The 19,292-nt window shown below is 46.7% G+C and overlaps 1 protein-coding gene across 1 annotated transcript; it reads left to right on the top strand.

The window, feature by feature from the left end:
* The first annotated feature begins 1,639 nt into the window (after positions 1 to 1,639).
* sin3aa (SIN3 transcription regulator family member Aa) lies at positions 1,640 to 16,532 on the top strand. The gene is made up of 21 exons (XM_068602672.1): positions 1,640 to 1,823; positions 3,641 to 3,857; positions 4,163 to 4,360; positions 4,639 to 4,745; positions 5,015 to 5,309; positions 5,438 to 5,689; positions 6,431 to 6,583; positions 6,807 to 6,962; positions 7,102 to 7,191; positions 7,541 to 7,659; positions 7,768 to 7,978; positions 8,095 to 8,211; positions 9,155 to 9,393; positions 9,552 to 9,735; positions 10,008 to 10,623; positions 10,786 to 10,955; positions 11,092 to 11,265; positions 12,289 to 12,381; positions 12,798 to 12,892; positions 13,226 to 13,418; positions 14,385 to 16,532. The coding sequence occupies exons 2-21, from the start codon at positions 3,672 to 3,674 to the stop codon at positions 14,613 to 14,615; spliced, it is 3,879 nt and encodes a 1,292-aa protein (XP_068458773.1). The 5' UTR covers positions 1,640 to 1,823; positions 3,641 to 3,671; the 3' UTR covers positions 14,616 to 16,532.
* The last annotated feature ends 2,760 nt before the right edge of the window (positions 16,533 to 19,292 follow it).

Here is a 19,292-nt window from a genome sequence, read left to right as displayed (position 1 = left end):
GGAATGGCGTGGCTCCTCCGATGTTTCCACACAGCGACGTATAGTTCCCCGTTCCGTTTGACTTTGGCATTGTTTCGTAAGGGCAACCGGATCCGCTCTTACCGGGGGAAAGGGAGGGGGGAGTTGTGGCCGCCTGTCGGGGCCGTGCTTCCACCGAGCCCGCTGGCAAAGTGACGGTTCCCCCCTCGAGATGATGCATTTCAGTGCCTTTTGTTTGGCGAGTGCAGCCTGTAAATACACACGTCGACCGACGCGGAGCGCGAGGGGTGCGGGAGGAGGAGGAGGAGGAGGAGGAGGGGGCTGATCTTCCTCACCGTGGAGTTCGGTGTTGTGCTCCACAGCCCGCAGTGCGTTGCCTTGCGTGCTTTTGCACAACGCTTGAAAACATACTTATTTTTTTAAAGCTGCTGGGAGAGAGGGGTGGCAGCCTATATCGTGCCTTTTTAAAGCATTTGATTTTTTTTTGTTTTTTTTCAAATGCTGGTCGGTCTAGTGCATGTTGTTGTTTTTGCAGAAAGGCACGGGATCGTGTGGTGAGACCCAGGCTCGAGAGAGAGGAGTACTATGTCTCTGTGTCGGTGCCGCAGCCCGCGGGCGCTGCTGAGTCCGCTGCCCGGGATGGAATGAGGAATCCCGGGCTGGTGTTGCAGCTCCGCCTGTCGTGGGCGATGGTTTATTTTGGAAGTTCCACCTTTTTTTGGGATTTGCGATGACGGTTGGCTGCGACGATTGGCTGGATAGTCCCACACGGGAGGCGGGACACGAGTGCAAAAAAAAAAAGAAAGAAAGAAAGAAGCAGACTCCCTCCTACAAATGTCACGTGTTTACCCAAACTCCAGGAAGTAGCTGGTTGTAGAATGGATCTCCCGAGTTGTCTGATGAAATCGAAATGCATCTGATCGTAGTGCCCGGTCTGCATGGTTAGGAGAGACTGTGTTGTGTCGTATTGGTACAACAAGGTACTTGGTGGGCCAAATGGGTGTTTGAAGTAACTGTATAGTGAATCCATATACACCAACTGGTACGTAATATACACCGGATTGTCAATGTGCCACAATGAATTAATGTTATGTCCTGAAAAGACCCAATGGCATAAATTCCAGTTTTAAAGACCTAAATTATAGGAGACCCCAAATAGGTTAATCAGGCCAAGAAAACAATGCAGCTATTGCATATTATGAATACAACATAAATACCCCACTTCACCCAAAAAACAACGAATTTCTGGTCCAAATGGACAGTATTTATTCAGCATTCATTATTTAAGGGACACATGTATGTATCTGTACTTGTAGGTTAAGTTACGTCTTTGTTTAAGAGGAAAAGAGAAGAGTCTGTCTCTTTACTATCAGAGGAAAGATCTCCCTGACTATAATTATTATCACTTACAGTTACGTAAAATGTTATACCGTCCACACACAACACAGACGGGACTGTTCACACCGCTGGTATTGTCGCGCTTCAAATCAAAATGGGCGTGCATGGTGGCGGAGCGAGAAACATTCTTGATTGACAGTTCAAACTCACAACCCGGGTTCGTCGCCCCGCCCTTCCGCGGATGCGTTGAACGAACTGACCAATGGCGCCTGCCTAGGGGCGGGGTTATCTCTGAAAACCCCGCCCCCATCTCCAGAGCTAACCGAACGGAGATTGTTTTCCTCTTTCGGGGGAGATTTTCACTTTGCAGCCCAGCCGCTTGAATTGTTTATTTTAATAAAACCACACGCATAAGTTGCTTTTTGGACGCATACGTCACTTTGGCATCTTCCCCCGAATATCGGATTTCAAATTTCGGATCTTCAGCGTCGCTACTTGGGAGGCGGGTGAGTTCAGCTGAATTCATTCAGCAAGCTAACGCAGCTACATACCGACCGCGAGCAGACGTGTGAAGTCCACCACGCAGAGAACATCGGTTTCTATCTGCTTGTCACTCACTTCGTAACCAGACCCGATGCGGGTTTTCCTTATTAATCGCGATTTCAACGCTCGCTTCAGTTCGCCTGTTTCAGTGAACATAAACCCCGCTAACGGTTAGCTGCATGTGCTTCGCCCCGGACTACTCATGTTGTTTACATTAGCTAGATAGCAGCTAACTGGCGGCTCACAGCCCCCCCCCCCCCCTTCCGAACCCCCTTGTCGACATGAACGACTTATCGCTGTGTATAATATACAAAAAATGCTTTCGTGTACTTTAAGGCTGCATGGCGGCTCGAATGTCGCCTACTTTTCCCGGCGTACTGCCTGAAATGGGAGTGTAATTTACGGCACCTCCCCCCCCCCCCCCCCACGCGCCACGCTCTAAATGGCGGGCGCGCTGTAACTCGAGGTCGGTGCTTGTGTCGCCAGGCCGTAAAGGGGATGGTGAACTAACGGTTGGCGAGCGGACACGGCTGTGTTTGTCCGTACGTGACCTATAAACGTTACGACACAAACGTGAGGTGTAGGTTTCTATAAATACTGCAGCCTCGCTTTCTTTGGAGCGAGACTTTTTTTTTTTTTTTTTTGGCGAGCAGCTTTGAGTAGTACACTTCAATGAGAAGACAGCCATTGTGTCACTTCTGCTCGAAACGTAATCCATTCTTCCTCTGTCCTTTTTTATTTTATGGATTGTCTGTTTTAACGTCATTCATTCAGATGCTTGTGGAGTTGTTGCCGTCTCGAGGAAGTTGTGAATGGCAGACTGACTCCGACGCTCCCTCAGCACCTGTTTGTTGCATCGGTGACGTAGGCTGTCTCTAAAAACTCGCAGTCTGCGCAGCCAATGAAAAGCCTTCAGTGCAAGTTAACAGCGAGATGCCTTCAGTCGACTCTTTAGAGCTGAATGAAAGCGTGCTTTCTTATTTATAAACCTAAAGCTGTTTGTAAGATATTCAGTGTTTTGTTTTAGCAAGCTTTGAAGATGTGTTTCACACAAAGCTTCAAATGATGAAACAGTGATTCATAACAAGGGGACCTTTCAAATGAATGAAAGGTGATAATGGCACAAGCTTTAAGTTGGCCTTTGCTTACACAAACGTACACAAATGAAACATCAGAGACAGTAAATTAAAGGAGCAAAATCTATATGTTGTGCTTACACATTCCTCCCCCCAAGCTGCTCATGCACACACAAAGTTTCCTTGTTCTGCATACTGTTGCTGCACAATCATCTGCTGCTCTGTTACGTACTCCATCCTGCTACTGTTCTAGGTTTGATGTTGCCAGAGAGTCTCAGGACTTCTGCAAGTGTAATCAGACAAACGCAAACTTAATCTGATGTCAGCGGGACATTGACCTCATTCCCCCCGAGGGGAAAAAAAAAAGGAATAAGAGTAAAACAAACTAAAGCTGACACGCGCAATCACAAGTCAATTAATCAATACGCTCCCCTGTAGTTGACCTCTGTAAACCCTCAGGCGTCTTTGTGCCACTAAAAGCATCGGGCGTATAGTTGGCTTTATTGTAAAAAAAAACCATGAAATTAATTTCTTCCCAGCTAAACAACAGAAGTGGCTTGCTGGCACCGTGCATCCATAAATTGTTGACTTCCCGCCACATGCTCCTCAGCAAAGTATTGAATGAAATCAAGAGGCTGATTAAAAAAAAATCTTCTGATAACCACTAGTGTGAAAATAGGGTCCGTGCGTTTGTTTATTCGCAGGTCTCTCAGCTCTCAGAAGAATGAGTTCATAATGAAGCGGCGACTGGAGGATCAGGAAACGGTTTTTGCGTCCCAGCAGCGTCGCCTCGCTGGCAACCCGGAGGCCTTCCAGCATCGCGTCCTGGCCCCGGCTCCGGCCCCGACGGTGTACGAGGCCGTGTCCGACAACATGCAGCCCACAGCAGGCGTCCAGTACTCCGTCCCCCAGGGATACCAGGTATACTATGCTTGTCACCTGCACATTTGCTTGAAGCTCATTGACTTTTAGATTTAAAACTAGGTCGACTACAGCTACAGCGCTTTAAAGTCACCCGCTGCGCATAACTCCAGCTGTCATTTAAACTCAGTTTGTGCTGCCTGTCAGAAACCGAAGCTCTGTTTTTCAACCACGTCTCACTTTTCATGAAGATAGATTACTGTACATACTTATTTTATGTGGTGATTTGATTGATTCGCACAGTGCTGTCCATCATGTGTCTTACCAGATGTACTAAAGTTAACTCCTTCCCGGCGTTGTCGTAGGTGTCTCTGCTTTCCCAGGTCCCCACCGTGGCCCAGAACAGTGGCGGGCATGGGCACACCCCGAACCCAGCCGTCCACGGCGGGTCCCACCACCACAGCCCCGCAGTCCAGTCCCACGGGCCCTCGGTGATGTCGGGGCACAGCCACACAGCTGCTCCCCAAGCCTCCGCACAGGGCCAGCAGTTCCAGAGGCTCAAGGTCCGTCAAACCGTTATTTTTTGACATGTTCTTACAGTTTTTTGCGAGGGAAAAAAAACGCCAGAATGAATATACATTTGTGTATTTTTATCCCATAAGAGGTTAAGTTGATTTATTGGTTGCTTTAAGTTTGAGCACATTTTCTGGGTTAGTTACACGACTTGTTTATAGCCATGCAGGATGTTCACGGGTGTAATATCAGAATCAGGGCACTGATTTAAAGAAGTAAAAATCCAATCAACAGGTGCATGAACTTCTCCTCTTCTCCGTCCCAAAAGGTAGAAGATGCTCTGTCTTACTTGGATCAAGTCAAACTGCAGTTTGGCAACCAGCCTCAGGTCTACAACGACTTCCTGGACATAATGAAAGAGTTCAAGTCTCAAAGGTGAGGAAGTTTGATTTAACATTAAAGAAGCAGCTGTTTTTTTTTAAGATGCACACCCAAAGTCAGTCCACTTGGGGTTCAAACTCTACATTTTATGAGTTGTAACTCGTTCATTCCGACCTTGATCAACATTGTGTGGTAACTAAAATGCACAATTCTGTACTAATAATAAAAATGATTATAGCTTTCTTGTCTGCAAGCTGCTTTTGGTTTGTTAAAACTCTCAATCCCCCAAAATGTTGGTTTGTTTTTGATTGCCCCTCCTCCAGTATCGACACCCCCGGGGTCATCAGCAGAGTGTCACAGCTCTTCAAAGGTCACCCCGACCTCATCATGGGCTTCAACACCTTCCTGCCGCCTGGCTACAAGATCGAGGTCCAGAGCGCTGACCTGGTCAACGTGACCACGCCCGGTCAGATCCACCACATCACCCCGTACGGCATTTCAGTCCAGAACATCCCCATAATCGGGGCAGCCACTCAAAATCCGCCCCAGCTCCCGTCTGCCGCGACCACTTCCGCTCCGCCCCTTCTGACGCAGCCCACCCCGGCCAAGATGAGCAAGGTGAGTAACTCATGAGCAAGTGACAAAAAGAAACATCTCTTGATATCGGGTGTTGTACAGTGCAGTATCTTGTTTTTAATGCCTCCTAAAAACTCTTCATGTTGTGCCCCTCCCCCCCCACCCTTCAGCCTCTTCAGCCCCCGACGTTGACACCGAGCAGTCAGAGCAATCCGTCCATCCCCGCGTACACCTCTCCTCGCTCGCCGCCCGTGCAGCTCCACCCGCCCCTCAGCGGCGGGACCCCCACGGGGCCGCCCATGCAGAACAACCAGCCCGTGGAGTTCAACCACGCCATCAACTACGTCAACAAGATCAAGAACCGCTTCCAGGGCCAGCCCGACATCTACAAAGCTTTCCTGGAGATCCTCCACACGTACCAGGTCCGTGGCCCGCCGCTGAAAGCCGCAGCGATGAGTTAGTTGCGAAGTACTTTTTATTGGCTTTAGAATATCTTATTCTTCACGTTGTCTGTGGGGAAGTGTCAGCGAATAGTAACCCTGCAGGCTCATGTGGTTACCGCTACGATTTGTCAACCCTAAATACGTAAACAGAGAATCAAGCAGACTTCTGGGGCTTACCAATGTCGTCACGTTGAGGGAGGAGCCACAGAATTCGCTGAACTCAGCTTTTCATGTCCAAGAAGACACAAACACGCTCATTTTGAGCAAAAAATACAATGTGTTTATTTGTGTTTCTCACAAACAATAATCTGTGAGTATGTGTAAGTGCTGCACGCTCCTGGGGGGGAAACACTGTCAATATTTATCTTTCTGCGACATGAAACACGAGTGCAGCCCCAGTGTGCTGTGCAAAAATAACATGTCGTGTGTACTTCCTGTTTAAGGAAGGAACCGCTTGACCTCTTGTTTGCAATGAAACCATTTCCACTTATGAAACTTCAAATGTCGCCGTTTCAGTGAGCTTAGCGACGTAGCTTCTATCGGCCCCGCGGGAGAGTCGACACAACGTTGAGTTCGACCCTCGTCTCAAAACCTTTTGCCCCAATAAATAATATGAAAATCTGCACGTGCATTTTCAGATTAGACGGCTTTGTACCCTTCTCACGTTGCTCAGTTTTCAGCAGTGAGTTCACGGTGAACGTCTGCTTTTTACCACTACAGAAGGAGCAACGTAACGCTAAGGAGGCCGGCGGGAACTACACGCCGGCTCTGACGGAGCAGGAGGTGTACGCTCAGGTGGCGAGGCTCTTCAAGAACCAGGAGGACCTGCTCTCCGAGTTTGGGCAATTTCTCCCCGATGCCAACAGTTCGGTGGTGAGCATTAGACCCTCGGGCTTCACTGTAGTGCATATGCAGCTTTTAGGATGGGCTGTTTCCTCTCCTCTTCCTAAAAGACTTCATACCAGTTAAACATTCTGCAAGCAAGTGACCCGCTGCAATAATCCCCATTGTATCTGCGGTTCTGGAAGTCCAGAGTCAAGCGTGGCGTATCGGTGCACCCTCGTCTTAATCGGTGTTTGTGTTTTTCCCCTCGTAGCTGCTAAGTAAGACCACAGCTGAGAAGGCGGAGGCCGTACGGAACGACCACGGCGGCACGGCCAAAAAGCTGCAGCTCAACAACAAACAGAGGCCCAATCAGAACGGCTGCCCGATCCGACGCCATCCGACGCCAGGGACCACGCCCCCCGTCAAGGTACGCGCGTTACATCCTCTCGTACCGCCGACGCTGAAGTCCACCCGTGCTTCCTTTTTATTTCCTGGCAGGGTTTTTAAAAATGTTTTAAATCACTGAACTGATGTGTTCTTGTCGCCGTTTTCTGTTAACGCTACAGAAGAAGCCCAAGTTGCTGAATTTGAAAGATCCCTCGGTGGCGGAGGCCAACAAGCATGGAGTCGGGACAGAGTCTCTGTTCTTTGAGAAGGTGTGTTTTATGTTTTTGTGTGTGTGTGCCGTGTTTTTATCTTTTGTGTTTTATGTGCAAGCAAACATTCATTAAATGAAAGGATATGACACCGGATGTGAAGGAAGAAAGCAATCACGACGTCACACAGCAAGGAATTAACCTCGGAAAGTAATACGCCGTCATATTGATTTGTCCTAACGAGTATCTGGTAATGGTTTACTAATATAGTTTTAACATGCGACCGTTGGAAAAGCTTGAAATAGTGAAGTATGTCAGCGAAGTGTAACTGTCCAAGATAACTGCAGCTGAGTTTTGTTCACTCGTCTCCGTCACGTTCTGTTCTCACCTTTTTTATTTCTCGCTTCAGGTGCGTAAAGCCTTGCGGAGCGCCGAGGCCTACGACAACTTCCTGCGGTGTCTGTTCATCTTCAATCAGGAGGTGATCTCCAGGGCTGAACTAGTGCAGCTGGTGCTTCCCTTTTTAGGGTGAGTACTCTGTCGTCTGGGCGAGAAAAACACTTTTTTTTGTTTTTCCACTGTGTTTATCATAATTAGTTGTTTTTTTTCTCTCCCACTTCATTATGTTTCATGCAGAAAATTCCCAGAGCTGTTCAACTGGTTTAAAAACTTCCTGGGATATCGGGAAACGTCCCACATCGAACCGTACCCGAAGGAGCGCGCCACCGAGGGCATCGCCATGGAGATTGATTATGCTTCCTGTAAGAGACTCGGCTCCAGTTACAGAGCGCTGCCCAAAAGCTACCAGCAGCCCAAGTGCACCGGCAGGACCCCGCTTTGTAAAGAGGTAAGAGCGGACGACCATTTTGTTTTTAAACCCCGTGACCAGTTTCCTAATTCTCAAAAAGAATTATCTCGACGTTGGATTCAGGTTCAAAGAAGATGTCGTGTTTGTTTCCGCAGGTCTTGAATGACACCTGGGTCTCCTTCCCCTCCTGGTCCGAGGACTCCACGTTCGTCAGCTCCAAGAAGACTCAGTACGAGGAGCACATCTACAGATGCGAGGACGAGCGCTTTGAGGTAAACAGCATCGTTAAACACGTGCGACTCGTCTGGTGACTTCACAGCGGGGGAGGGAAGGGAGGGACCAGCTGTTGCGTTTCCCTCCACCGCGATTTCTTTCTTTTAAAACTTCCCCTGAACAAAGACTTTTTCATTACTTACCAAAAGGGAAATTCCTCAGTGGCAAACAGTAGCAGATGTATGGTTCATGGTGCCAGAGGCTCCACTTCAGATTCGGCGGGCGGCATAACCTTAGAATTAACTCTGAAAGCTCAAAGTGGGATTTTTTTATGACGTATGAGCCACGCAAAGAATTAGAGACTGGTATCCACTTCTACGATACATCTTTACATGTCTCCAATGCAGCAACGCAAAATTGTACGGGTTTTTAAAATCTGAAAACATTGGCGTGGGAGACAACCCTGCACTTGTTGTTTTTATTTAATATTTTTATTCAGGGTTCTTATGGTCATGGAAAACCTGGAAAGTCATTGAATACAAAAAAAGTAATCCCCCAAGTTTTATAAAAGTCAAGGACGTGTGTTATGTTCATGTGTTCATGTCGTTCATTTACGCCGAGTTTGAAATAATGAATATTTTTTTTAAAGAAAGAGGCTCAAAATATAAGCAGGCGTACATACAGGCTTCAATATAAATATTTATTCTTTATATCAAACTATTGTCTCTGATTCATTTGTGTCATTTAAGGTTTACTGGATGCTCTGGTATTCTCATTGTTAGTTTAAATACTACATTTTCTCCCTTTTTTTTATGATTTCACAAAATGTTTGGTCATGCAAATTTGGTTTAAAGTCATGGAACTCAAAATGTGTATTAACTCTGTTCATCTATAACAATCAAAAGTGGTCCTAAAGTTGCAAAAGGTTGAGAACCGTTCTCCCGTATGATGAAGATAACACGCTATGCAATACTAAGAGCGTCCCCGTTTTCTCACCCGCAGTTGGACGTGGTGCTGGAGACCAACCTGGCGACCATCAGAGTCCTGGAGACGGTGCAGAGGAAGTTGTCCCGCATGTCGGCGGAGGAGCAGGCCAAGTTCCGCCTGGACAGCACGCTGGGCGGCTCCTCGGAGGTCGTGCACCGCAAGGCCATCCAGAGGATATACGGAGACAAGGCGCCCGACATCATCGACGGCCTCAAGAAGAACCCGGCCGTGTCCGTCCCCATCGTGTTGAAGAGGTGGGGGTCGAGCTCTCCGCTGAACAAATATCTTTCACGTTTATTTCCTGTTTTAATAAGCACATTTCCAAACATGAGCATGTGTGATTCACAGCTGACTGTGTGTGTGTGTGTGTGTGTGTGCGTGACTCGACTTTCGCCTTCTCCTCTCCGACCAGGTTAAAGACAAAGGAGGATGAGTGGCGGGAAGCCCAACGAGGCTTCAACAAGATCTGGAGGGAGCAGAACGAGAAGTATTACCTCAAGTCTCTCGACCATCAAGGCATCAACTTCAAGCAGAACGACACCAAAGTGCTTCGTTCCAAGTCCCTGCTGAATGAAATCGAGAGCATTTACGACGAGGTAGGTTTCCCCCCCGTCGCGCCGCGCCGCGCCATCGTACCGGCACTGACGCAAAACATGGACTCTGAATTAACATCCTGTGTTGGCGTTTAGCGCATATGTCTGTTTTCTTATTAAGATATTCTGCTTTAGCGAGCTGTATCTCACGTAGGAACGAACAGATTGTAGCGCCGCGCTCGTCTCAAGGTCACAAAGAAACCGTTGCATATTCTGTGCATGCAAAAAAAAAAAAAACGCTGACGTCGATTTTTTTTTTTTTCCGCTTTTACCAGCGCCAGGAGCAGGCGTCCGAGGAGAACGCCACGCCGCCCACGGGCCCCCAGCTGACGCTGGCGTACGAGGACAGCCAGATCCTGGAGGACGCGGCGGCGCTCATCATCCACCACGTCAAGCGGCAGGCCGGCATCCAGAAGGAAGACAAGTACAAGATCAAGCAGATCATCTACCACTTCATCCCCGACATGCTGTTCTCCCAGCGCGGCGAGCTCTCGGACGTGGAGGAGGAGGAAGAAGAGGAGGAGGAAGAGGAGGAGATGGATCTGGAGGAAGGCGGCGGCGGCGGAGGGGGTGGCGGCGCCGCCTCTAAAAAGCACAACGGCGTCCCCGGAGGCGGGAGCCCCTCCAAGTCCAAGCTGCTGTTCGGCAACGCGGCGGCGCAGAAGCTGCGCGGCTCGGACGACGCCTACAACCTCTTCTACGTCAACAACAACTGGTACATCTTCCTGCGGCTGCACCAGACGCTGTGCGCGCGGCTGCTGCGGCTCTACGGGCAGGCGGAGCGGCAGATCGAGGCCGAGGTCCGGGAGCGCGACTGGGAGAGGGAGGTCCTGGGCCTGAAGAAGGAGAAGAACGACAATCCGGCCGTCCAGCTGAGACTGAAGGAGCCCAGTGAGTAGCGACAGGCGGACGACCCCCCTTCGCGTGTTTCACGTCCTTAAAGGGACGGCGCGCCCCCAGAACCCGGAGTGCTAAAAATTGTAACTTCCGCCAAAGATGATTGAAACGTGAGCGCAGCCGTCTGATCGTTTGTCTGTCTTGCTTCTCCCCCAGTGGACATTGAGGTGGAGGATTACTACTCCGCCTTCCTGGAGATGGTTCGTAACTTGCTGGATGGCAACATGGAGGCGTCTCAGTACGAAGACTCGCTGAGGGAAATGTTCACCATCCGCGCGTACACGGCCTTCACCATGGACAAGCTCATCCAAAGCATCGTCCGGCAGGCAAGTCACCCGTCTGTTTGTTCGCTCGCCTCCGGGTCTCTAGTCTTAAAGTGTCCTCGCGCTTGGAGAAGGTCGTTTCCCGCCCTTTTTCTTTTTTTTTTTAAACGCCTCATTTGTCCCTTTTCCTCCCGTCCAGCTCCAGCACATCGTGAGCGACGAGATCTGCGTCCAGGTGACGGATCTCTACCTCTCGGAGAGCGCCAACGGCGCCAGCGGAGGAACCGCGTCCACGCAGCCCACCAGGAGCTCGGCCGAGGCCGCGTACCAGCGGAAAGGCGAGCAGCTCATGTCTGACGAGAACTGCTTCAAGGTAAAATACATGAAGTTCCTTTACAGTCAGTGGAAAGTTAGAGGGTGATGCAATTGGATTACGGGTGATGAAACGTTGTGCGGAAGATTTTTTTTTTTTTTAAATATGGAAATCTGTTCATTTGAGGAGAAGTTCTTTGATTAGGAATTTTCCGCGAGGCTGCAGAGTGTTTGCTTTAATTAATCCAGAAGTGGAAATGTGTTTGAGAGCAGGAGGATTTCTCGTGTTTATGAGATTGTGTTCTTCTCCACATCGTAGAATTAAACGCAAAAACTTCAGAGTGCAATAGAAGCAGTGCTGTGTGTGAAAACTCTGTCAATTGGCATTGAAAGCGTCTAAAATTAGGTTGAAAAAAATAAAAAAAATTGACAAATCACCTGTTAAATATGTTGAACATGATATCATTTAAGTTTTTTTTCCCGTGACATTAATGATTAACAAGCAGCCGAAGGGCAACTGCCGCCCACGAGCAACAATATTCCCTTTGATTGCTCGTTGAAAGCTTCATTTTGCCGTCGACAGCTGGCTCCAATAAACAGGTTTATCCAGTTCTGTCAAACATTAAATACAGTTCTGATTTTGGGAAAGCTGAGACTTAAAACATATTCACCCTGCGGGGACTCGGGCCGTTACATGCACTCATGGGAAAGGTTTTTATTTGCTTTCAGTCCAGTCATTGGTTTGAATTTGGGAGCAATTTGTTTGAGTGTCCCAAACAAATCAGTAACTGTTTATGAATTCTTTGATGGCCTTTTTAGTTTAGAGGGTATGATTTAAATTTTGTTTTTATTCTCGTCATTATCGACCCAACATCTTCCTCTTCGCCAGTGTTTTGGTACATTTTGTAAAAAGACAAAAAGGGTTTATTATCCCTTCTATCATAAGAGATAAAAGGACCTGGTTGTTGTTGTGTGTCTGCGCCCTCAGGCCTCTGAGCGCTCAGGACAAAAACCGTCTTTCACACATTTCCATGAGTTTTATGTAGCTTCGCTCTCGGTTCATCCTCCCTGTCGCTTCTCTCAGGTGATGTTCTCGAGGAACCGGTCGCAGGTGCAGCTCTCGGTGGAGCTGCTGGACACAGAGGAGGAGAACTCGGACGAGCCCATGGAGGCCGAGGTACGAGACTGTCGACTCCTGTCAAACACGGTCGCTTGTCAAGGTCTTCTTATTTTTTTACAAACCAATAAAGCAAATATACTTTGTGACGGCTGGCAGATTGACAAAGTTAAAAGCACCTGGAGCCATGATTTTTTTGGGGGCTTTTGACTCGTGTATGAGTCTCATAGTAAAGTTTATACTACATTTAAATAGTATCTTCATATTAAAAGAGGAAACTAAACATCCAGTGACTAAATGCAAATAAAAGCTGTCTTTACGTTCTGTCTAGTAAGAGGGTCTACTTTTCCAGCTGGAGTGGAAACACTAGTAAGGACCTATTGCCAACCTTTTGGTGATACTGGTGTCAGTCGTCGTGTTTATGTCCCGAACTCGCGTCCTAAACCCGGCGGTTCGCTTGTCCGTCTCGTCCGCAGCGCTGGTCCGATTACGTCGGCCGCTACCTGAACCCGGACTCCACCACGGCCGAGTTGAGGGAGCACCTCGCTCAGAAGCCAGTGTTCCTCCCCAGGTGAGTCCTCGCAAAAAAATTTGATTTTTGCTCAAATTTGCCAATATTATTTTTGAATTGTGAATGCAGTTTTATGTCTTTTGACGCAGAAAAAATAGGGTGATGTTAATGGTAAGGACTTTTTATTTTACTGCATAACATCAGTGTCTTGCTACCTGCCCCCCCCCCCCCTCCTCCCTTTTTGTCAAATGCAAAAGTCAAAATACGAGCCCATCTTGATTAAATTAACTGCAATCAATTTTTGTTTGTTTGTTTGTTCTGACACATCCCGGCCGGCTGCCACGAGTCGCTCATCCCGTTTTCTTTTTTGTTTCTCTTGCGCTCGTAAACCAGGAATCTGAGGCGGATCAGGAAGTACCAGAAGGGCCGCGAGCAGCTGGACAAAGAGGCCAGCGAGGGCGGCAAGAAGTCCCTGGAAAAGGAGAAGATGGAGTGCATGTTCAAGCTCAACTCCTACAAGATGGTGTACGTCTTTAAGTCCGAGGACTACATGTACAGACGCACCGCTCTGCTGCGAGCTCAACAGGTATTGGCTGCTTTCTTCCCCGCGACTACGACGTCCCCGACCTCCAAGCGACTTACTCGATTATTCTGCTTAATGGATTTTGACTTTACTCTCTTTTCTGGAGGCGCAGATCAGCGCTGAGGGTGTTATGTCTCAGAATCTAAAATAGATCCAATTGCTGCAAAGATATGCGGAAAAACCCTGTGACATAGAGGGGTGACAAAAGATATCCAAACATTTCCAGAGTAAAGTCACAGTGTATCGAAAAAGATACGTGTCGTGATTTCACAGCAGGTTTTTTATTGAACCAAATATTCTGCTCCATCTGTATTTTTTGGCGTTTATCCTTTTTTTAAAAGAAGAAATAATAATAATTGTGTTTCCTGCAGCTATTAACTAAATTAAATAACAACAAGACCAAAACCTTCTTTTATTCCAATTTATTTTAGGGGCAGACCTGCAAAGCTAAATAAACAAACATTCGGACAACATTTATTTTTATACGTTGAGTCGGACTTTTGCTCGTTCAAACTGTTAAGTTAAAGGAATAGTTTGACATTCACACTTGTGACAATACTGATACCGCTGTCTAAACATGTAAATAAGTAACCAGCAGCCAGTTAGCTTAGCAACACGGTCAACCTCCTGTTCAATCCAAAATGTACATTTTACCTGACACATGTCAACCGTTCAAGTCAAAACGGCAGCTTTAATCTAAAATGTCAAACTATTCCTTTAAAGTAGCACAAACTAAGCCCATATAATCACTGTTTATGGGGCGGATAGCCTTACATGGGCACGTAACATGCTGTGTATCACGGCTGACAGCTGATTGTTTAGGCTTCCTGCCACCAGTGAGAGACGCTCCAATGCATTAAGAACCGTGTTTGTTTAAGTCATCGTCTCTCCACTGATTTCTATCACAACACCCTCCCCCTCTTCTCCCCCTCTTCTCCCCCCCCCCCCCCACCCTCCCTCCTCCCTCAGTCACACGAGAGGGTGAGCACGCGTCTGCACAAGCGCTTCCAGGCCTGGGTGGACACGTGGGCCGAGGAGCACGTCACCCGCGACATGGCCGCCGAAACCAACAAGTGGCTGATGGGCGACGCGCGCGAGGGCCTCCTGCCCTGCAGCACCAGCCGCCAGCCGGAGATCCTCCACTTCGTGAACATCAACAAGTATCGCGTCAAATACGGCCCGCCCAGCAAGGCGCCGTAGCCCAGAGGAAAGCGGCGAGAAAGAGAACGCGAGAGAGACTGATTTCTTTGGAGGGGGGGGGGCGTTGGGTCAAACAGGTCAGGAGTAGAGAGTAGAGGGCCGAGGGCTTATTAATGTGTTTTTAAGGTCGACATGGGAGCACAACTAAGCTAAGCTACCGTGTGTGTGTTGCACCCAGGGCGGCAGGATTACTGATTTTTTTACCAGCGTTTTTAGCTGGGCCCAGTTGTTGGTTTTTTTCGCGGGGCCTTTTTGGTTGCCAAAAACATAGGAATCGTCACGATCCAGTCGCAGACCTCCAGCTCTTACCAGCATCCCGGGAGCCGCCTCTCACATCGCTGAGCCCCTTTTTTTTTTTCTTACGGGGCTCAGCGATGTAAACGGTGAGAGCCCCGTGAGAGAGAGAGAGAGAGTGGTGCTTTTCTTTTTCTTTTTAATACTTTTTATCACAACGGAGCTTCGGTTTTTGAACCATTTCGTCTGAGAGCTCACATGGAGGTGACTCGATCACACGGGGGGATTTTTTTTTCTTTTTACGAGCGTGTTATTCTACAGTATCCATGGGAAAACAATGTGGTGGACAAGTGCACTTATTTAGAAAAAGACGGGAGGGAGGGGAAAACTTTTACAAACTTTTTTTTTGTTTCCCAGGTTCGAAGGTTTTTTTTTGGACGGGGAGCACAACAAAAGTCTGAGAGATCTGGTTCTGACATTCCTGCGTTAAGGTCAAATCACACAATTATGTACCCATCACGAGACGGAGCAGGCGGGAGGAGGAAGGGGGGTTACACTTCCTGTTCCAGAAAAACACACGGCAGCATTATTAGAAACTGTGCCTGAGCCCTTTAAACGGTACCGTCGGGCCAACATCAAAAAGCACTGTTTCATTCATGTAAAAACAACTGAAAAAAAGAAACACATTTGCCACACAACACTGTTTGGTCTCAGACTGTAAAATTGTATAGCTTGTGAATGTCAAATACCTGACATATATTCCAGTGTATGTGTTGTGTATATATATATATTATATATAGTTCTATTAACACAAATGATCCTCGCCGCCCTGGACGTCAACCTTTTTAAAATGCCCTCTGCCAATACACCAGCTTGTACACACACACACACACACACACACACACACACACACACACGTTTGTCTCATTCTGGACTGTCCACATGCCGTTCACGTTGTAAATACACTGTATATAGTCTCAGACTTTTTATGACGGATCTGTGTCGTTGTGCTAGTAATACTTTCCAAGCTTACTGTGGACTTTAGTGATAAACGGCTAAAGTTAGTATGTATATGAAAAAAGACAAATGCAAGAACATTTATTACAGTTTTTACCAAAGGGAGTTGATTATTAAAAAAAAAAAAATTTTCTTTTTTTTTTTTTTTGCCACCCCGCCCCTTTGTGTGTTCCTTTTTATGTCTTTACTTTTTCACTTCTGTAGTAAAAAAAAGAAAAAAATGTGGAAAAGTAGAAATGTATCCAGGTCATCTTTCAGTTTTTTTATATATATATGAGGAATAACTTCTGTTTTTTTTTCTTTTCTGGATGTGACACTTGGTTGAAAAGAGGAAACAAAGAATAGAATCACTGCCTCCTCCTTCCCTTCCTCCCTTCCTTCCTCCCTCCCTCCTCTCCTCTCTTTTGATAACCGACACCGTCCGTGGGGATGCTGATCCTAATTTAATTTGTCTTCAGATGAATAGACTCCACATCGGTCTCACCTTGAGACGCTTCCCTCCCTGGATAGATTTCTGCTGCAGACATCAACCCCCTCAACACACACACACACAAACACGCACACACGACACCATATTTTTGATAATGGAAGAAGTCACACGAGCATGTCTTTAGTCCCTTTTATTTAGACATTATTTAAAGTAATAATAAAAATGATATTTGTAGCCTACGGAGCCCTTTGTGGAGTTGATTTGTTTATTTGTCCACACAATCATTCGTGTCATCTCCTTTTTTGGAGGGTTTATGTTTCATCAAACATTCAATACAAAGATTAGTCTTAGTTTTTCTTCTAAGATACAGTATGTACATTTTACTTCCTGGTAGTTAACCCTTCATGAAGCAAACAGGCCTCATTCACATGAGTTTAGACAATTTGATTAATTATAGTGTGTATAGAAAGTGTGAAAAACACAATAGTTGATCATGAATTACTCGTTACAGAATACTAAAACCAGCCACACTGTATTCATTGTTGTACTAATTGTACGAAATCGTAAAACGACATCTTTTTATGAAATGTCAAAGGCTTAAATCTGTGATTCTTCATTCTCAACGAGTCTTAAAAAGTCAGTTTCTTAATAAGAAAATGCTGTAGATGTATTTCTGCGCGCAGAAGTCTGTTCACATATTTTCTTGTAGCTTTTATGCGAGTTCAGGGTCCACTTCCGTGTTTCTACGGCAGCCCAGAGCGGACAAACCGAGCGCTTTCCGTTTGTCGCCATCTGCAAACTCACCACTAGATGGTGCCACATCGCACACACTGTACATTGACGTGAACTTATTACAGGGATAAATTTATTCAATTTCTGCTGCTTCTTCAGAACTTAGTTCACATTAATTAATTAGTATATATATATATATATATATATATATATATATATATATATATATATATATATATATACTGCTTGGAAATACTGAAACATTTGACTATATGAATATATAATTTCAGTCCATGTTGTCCACACTGGATTTCCATCATAATTGTTCTGTGAAGACATGTCGAGAGAGGATTTCAACAAATAAATGACAGTACATTGATAGTCTTTGGTGAAAACCTCCATCAGATGATGCATTCCCTTTAGGATCCTGCAGAGGGAGCGCTCCATCTGTCCACCAACAGAAAGAGATCCTTGCATTGTACACACACATCAACTTAAAGTTTAAACTTGATTATGTCGTGTTACATACATTGGTACATACATACATGACATTTTATACATTATTATTTATTATATTTACTCAACACATTCATGTTTAACTTGTTTGGCAATTTTGGGGAAACACTGTGATACAAATGTAGAGCCCAATTATTGTCATCGTCTTAACTCACTGTACGTCTTTCCTTGAGTCACACATGCGTAAGTCAAAGAGCTCTGAAGAGTCAATGAAACTATAAATGCTTCACAACGTTGTGTGTAACACAAACCATCCTCTTACTCCTCATTGTCAAACAACAATGAGTATTATGACTCATCACATTGTTATCGATGACCTGAGAGATGAGATGAGACAGACAGACAGACAGACAGACAGACAGACAGACAGACAGACAGCTTGCTAGCTAGCCAGCTAGCTCTTGGCAGCTTTGTGTGTGATTCAGGTCTTGCTGGGAAGCTGGCCTCTCGTCCGGCCTCTATGGGTGGTCCCCCAGATTGTACAGTGAGAGCAGAGGGACTGAACATCCCCCCGAACGTCACCTCCCTCACAGTACCTGCAGCTTTCAGCCCCTTAACAAAACACTGCACACACACACACACACACACACACCCTTTACCCACTTGGCCGTCATGGTGCTGAGGCCCTGACGAGGAGTGAGGCCGACACATGCCAGCAGAGCCCTCCATGCCTCCCACTGGCAGCGCTAACAATGAGTTCCTCAAAGGCAGCACCGGCTGAGGGGGAGGTTGTTCCTCCCTTTGCTCCCCCCCTCCTCCAAAAGCTCTTCTGCGTGATTTCTTCCTTGGAGTGCACACTCCTGAACTTTCAACAGCGTTCAGCAGCCTAATGTCGGCGCTTCCGCAACTTCTGACTCGGAGAGTGGAGCCATTGTCGCGACCACAGAGCCGCTATTGTCCCTCCGGCTCGGAAGGCCTCGGCGCTCACAATGCAGAGCAATTAACTCACTGAGAGCGACCACGTAGATGCTCTGTTCCTCTATCTCGTGTGTGTGTGTGTGTGTGTGTGTGTGTGTGTGTGTGCGGGGAGGAAGTTTTTGACTGTATCGCAAACTTCAACAGGCTTCCACTCTTTCACAGAAGAGGAACGACACTTCTGAGTAGTGGTCCTGAACTCCTCGTGGACAATCTTGGCAACCAGGACAAGAAGTTTCCAGCGTTTGGATGATGGCGGGTTCCTTAAGGCCCCGTTTACATGCATAAATATTCATGCGGTTTGGCCTTTCATTAACACGAAAACAGAGGTTTTATGACGGAAAACGATCATTTCTAAAAACTCAAAGCCCAAGTGGAGATCTATGAAAACTCAAAGTTTTAGGTCCTCAAAACGTCACCGTTTTGCGACTAAAAATGCATCACGTCATATATGAGCGTCCTCTTTACAGGTTTGGCATAATTATGACGGCGCTCGGTGACGTATTCATGCAAACAGAAACTTTTTGGAAAACGATCTTGTGCGAACGACGTTATTTTTTGAAAACGGAGGGGCAGAAATATTCGTTTCTGTAAATACCCGGCTATGTGTAAATGTGGCCTGAGACATCAATAGCGCTGCTGAATAAGGCCAGATTATCTAAAAGGGTGTATTTTTAGGAAAAGGTTACGAGGTTCGACGACCGGCGCATTAGAAGAAGTATGAATTGGAGCAGATATAAATAACACACTCCAAAAAAGCCCTCATCGTCTTTCTTCTTCTTCTTTTTCCCACCGCTCATCCGTCTCGACACTTCTCGTGTGGTTTCTCTCCA

Source organism: Clinocottus analis, unplaced genomic scaffold (assembly GCF_023055335.1).
Source record: "Clinocottus analis isolate CAN_PGR_092001 unplaced genomic scaffold, fCliAna1.0.p SCAF_6, whole genome shotgun sequence".
Classification (NCBI taxonomy): Eukaryota; Metazoa; Chordata; class Actinopteri; order Perciformes; family Cottidae; genus Clinocottus; species Clinocottus analis.
Note: the sequence above shows the minus strand (reverse complement) of the source record. Positions and strands in the feature narration are given on the sequence as shown.

Excerpts from the sequence above, each read along its gene's own strand:
- sin3aa (XM_068602672.1), top strand. The coding sequence starts at position 3,672 with ATGAAGCGGCGACTGGAGGATCAGGAAACGGTTTTTGCGTCCCAGCAG. Across the intron at positions 5,690-6,430 it reads AGATCCTCCACACGTACCAG|AAGGAGCAACGTAACGCTAA; the intron begins GTCCGTGGCCCG and ends TTACCACTACAG. Across the intron at positions 7,660-7,767 it reads CTGGTGCTTCCCTTTTTAGG|AAAATTCCCAGAGCTGTTCA; the intron begins GTGAGTACTCTG and ends TGTTTCATGCAG.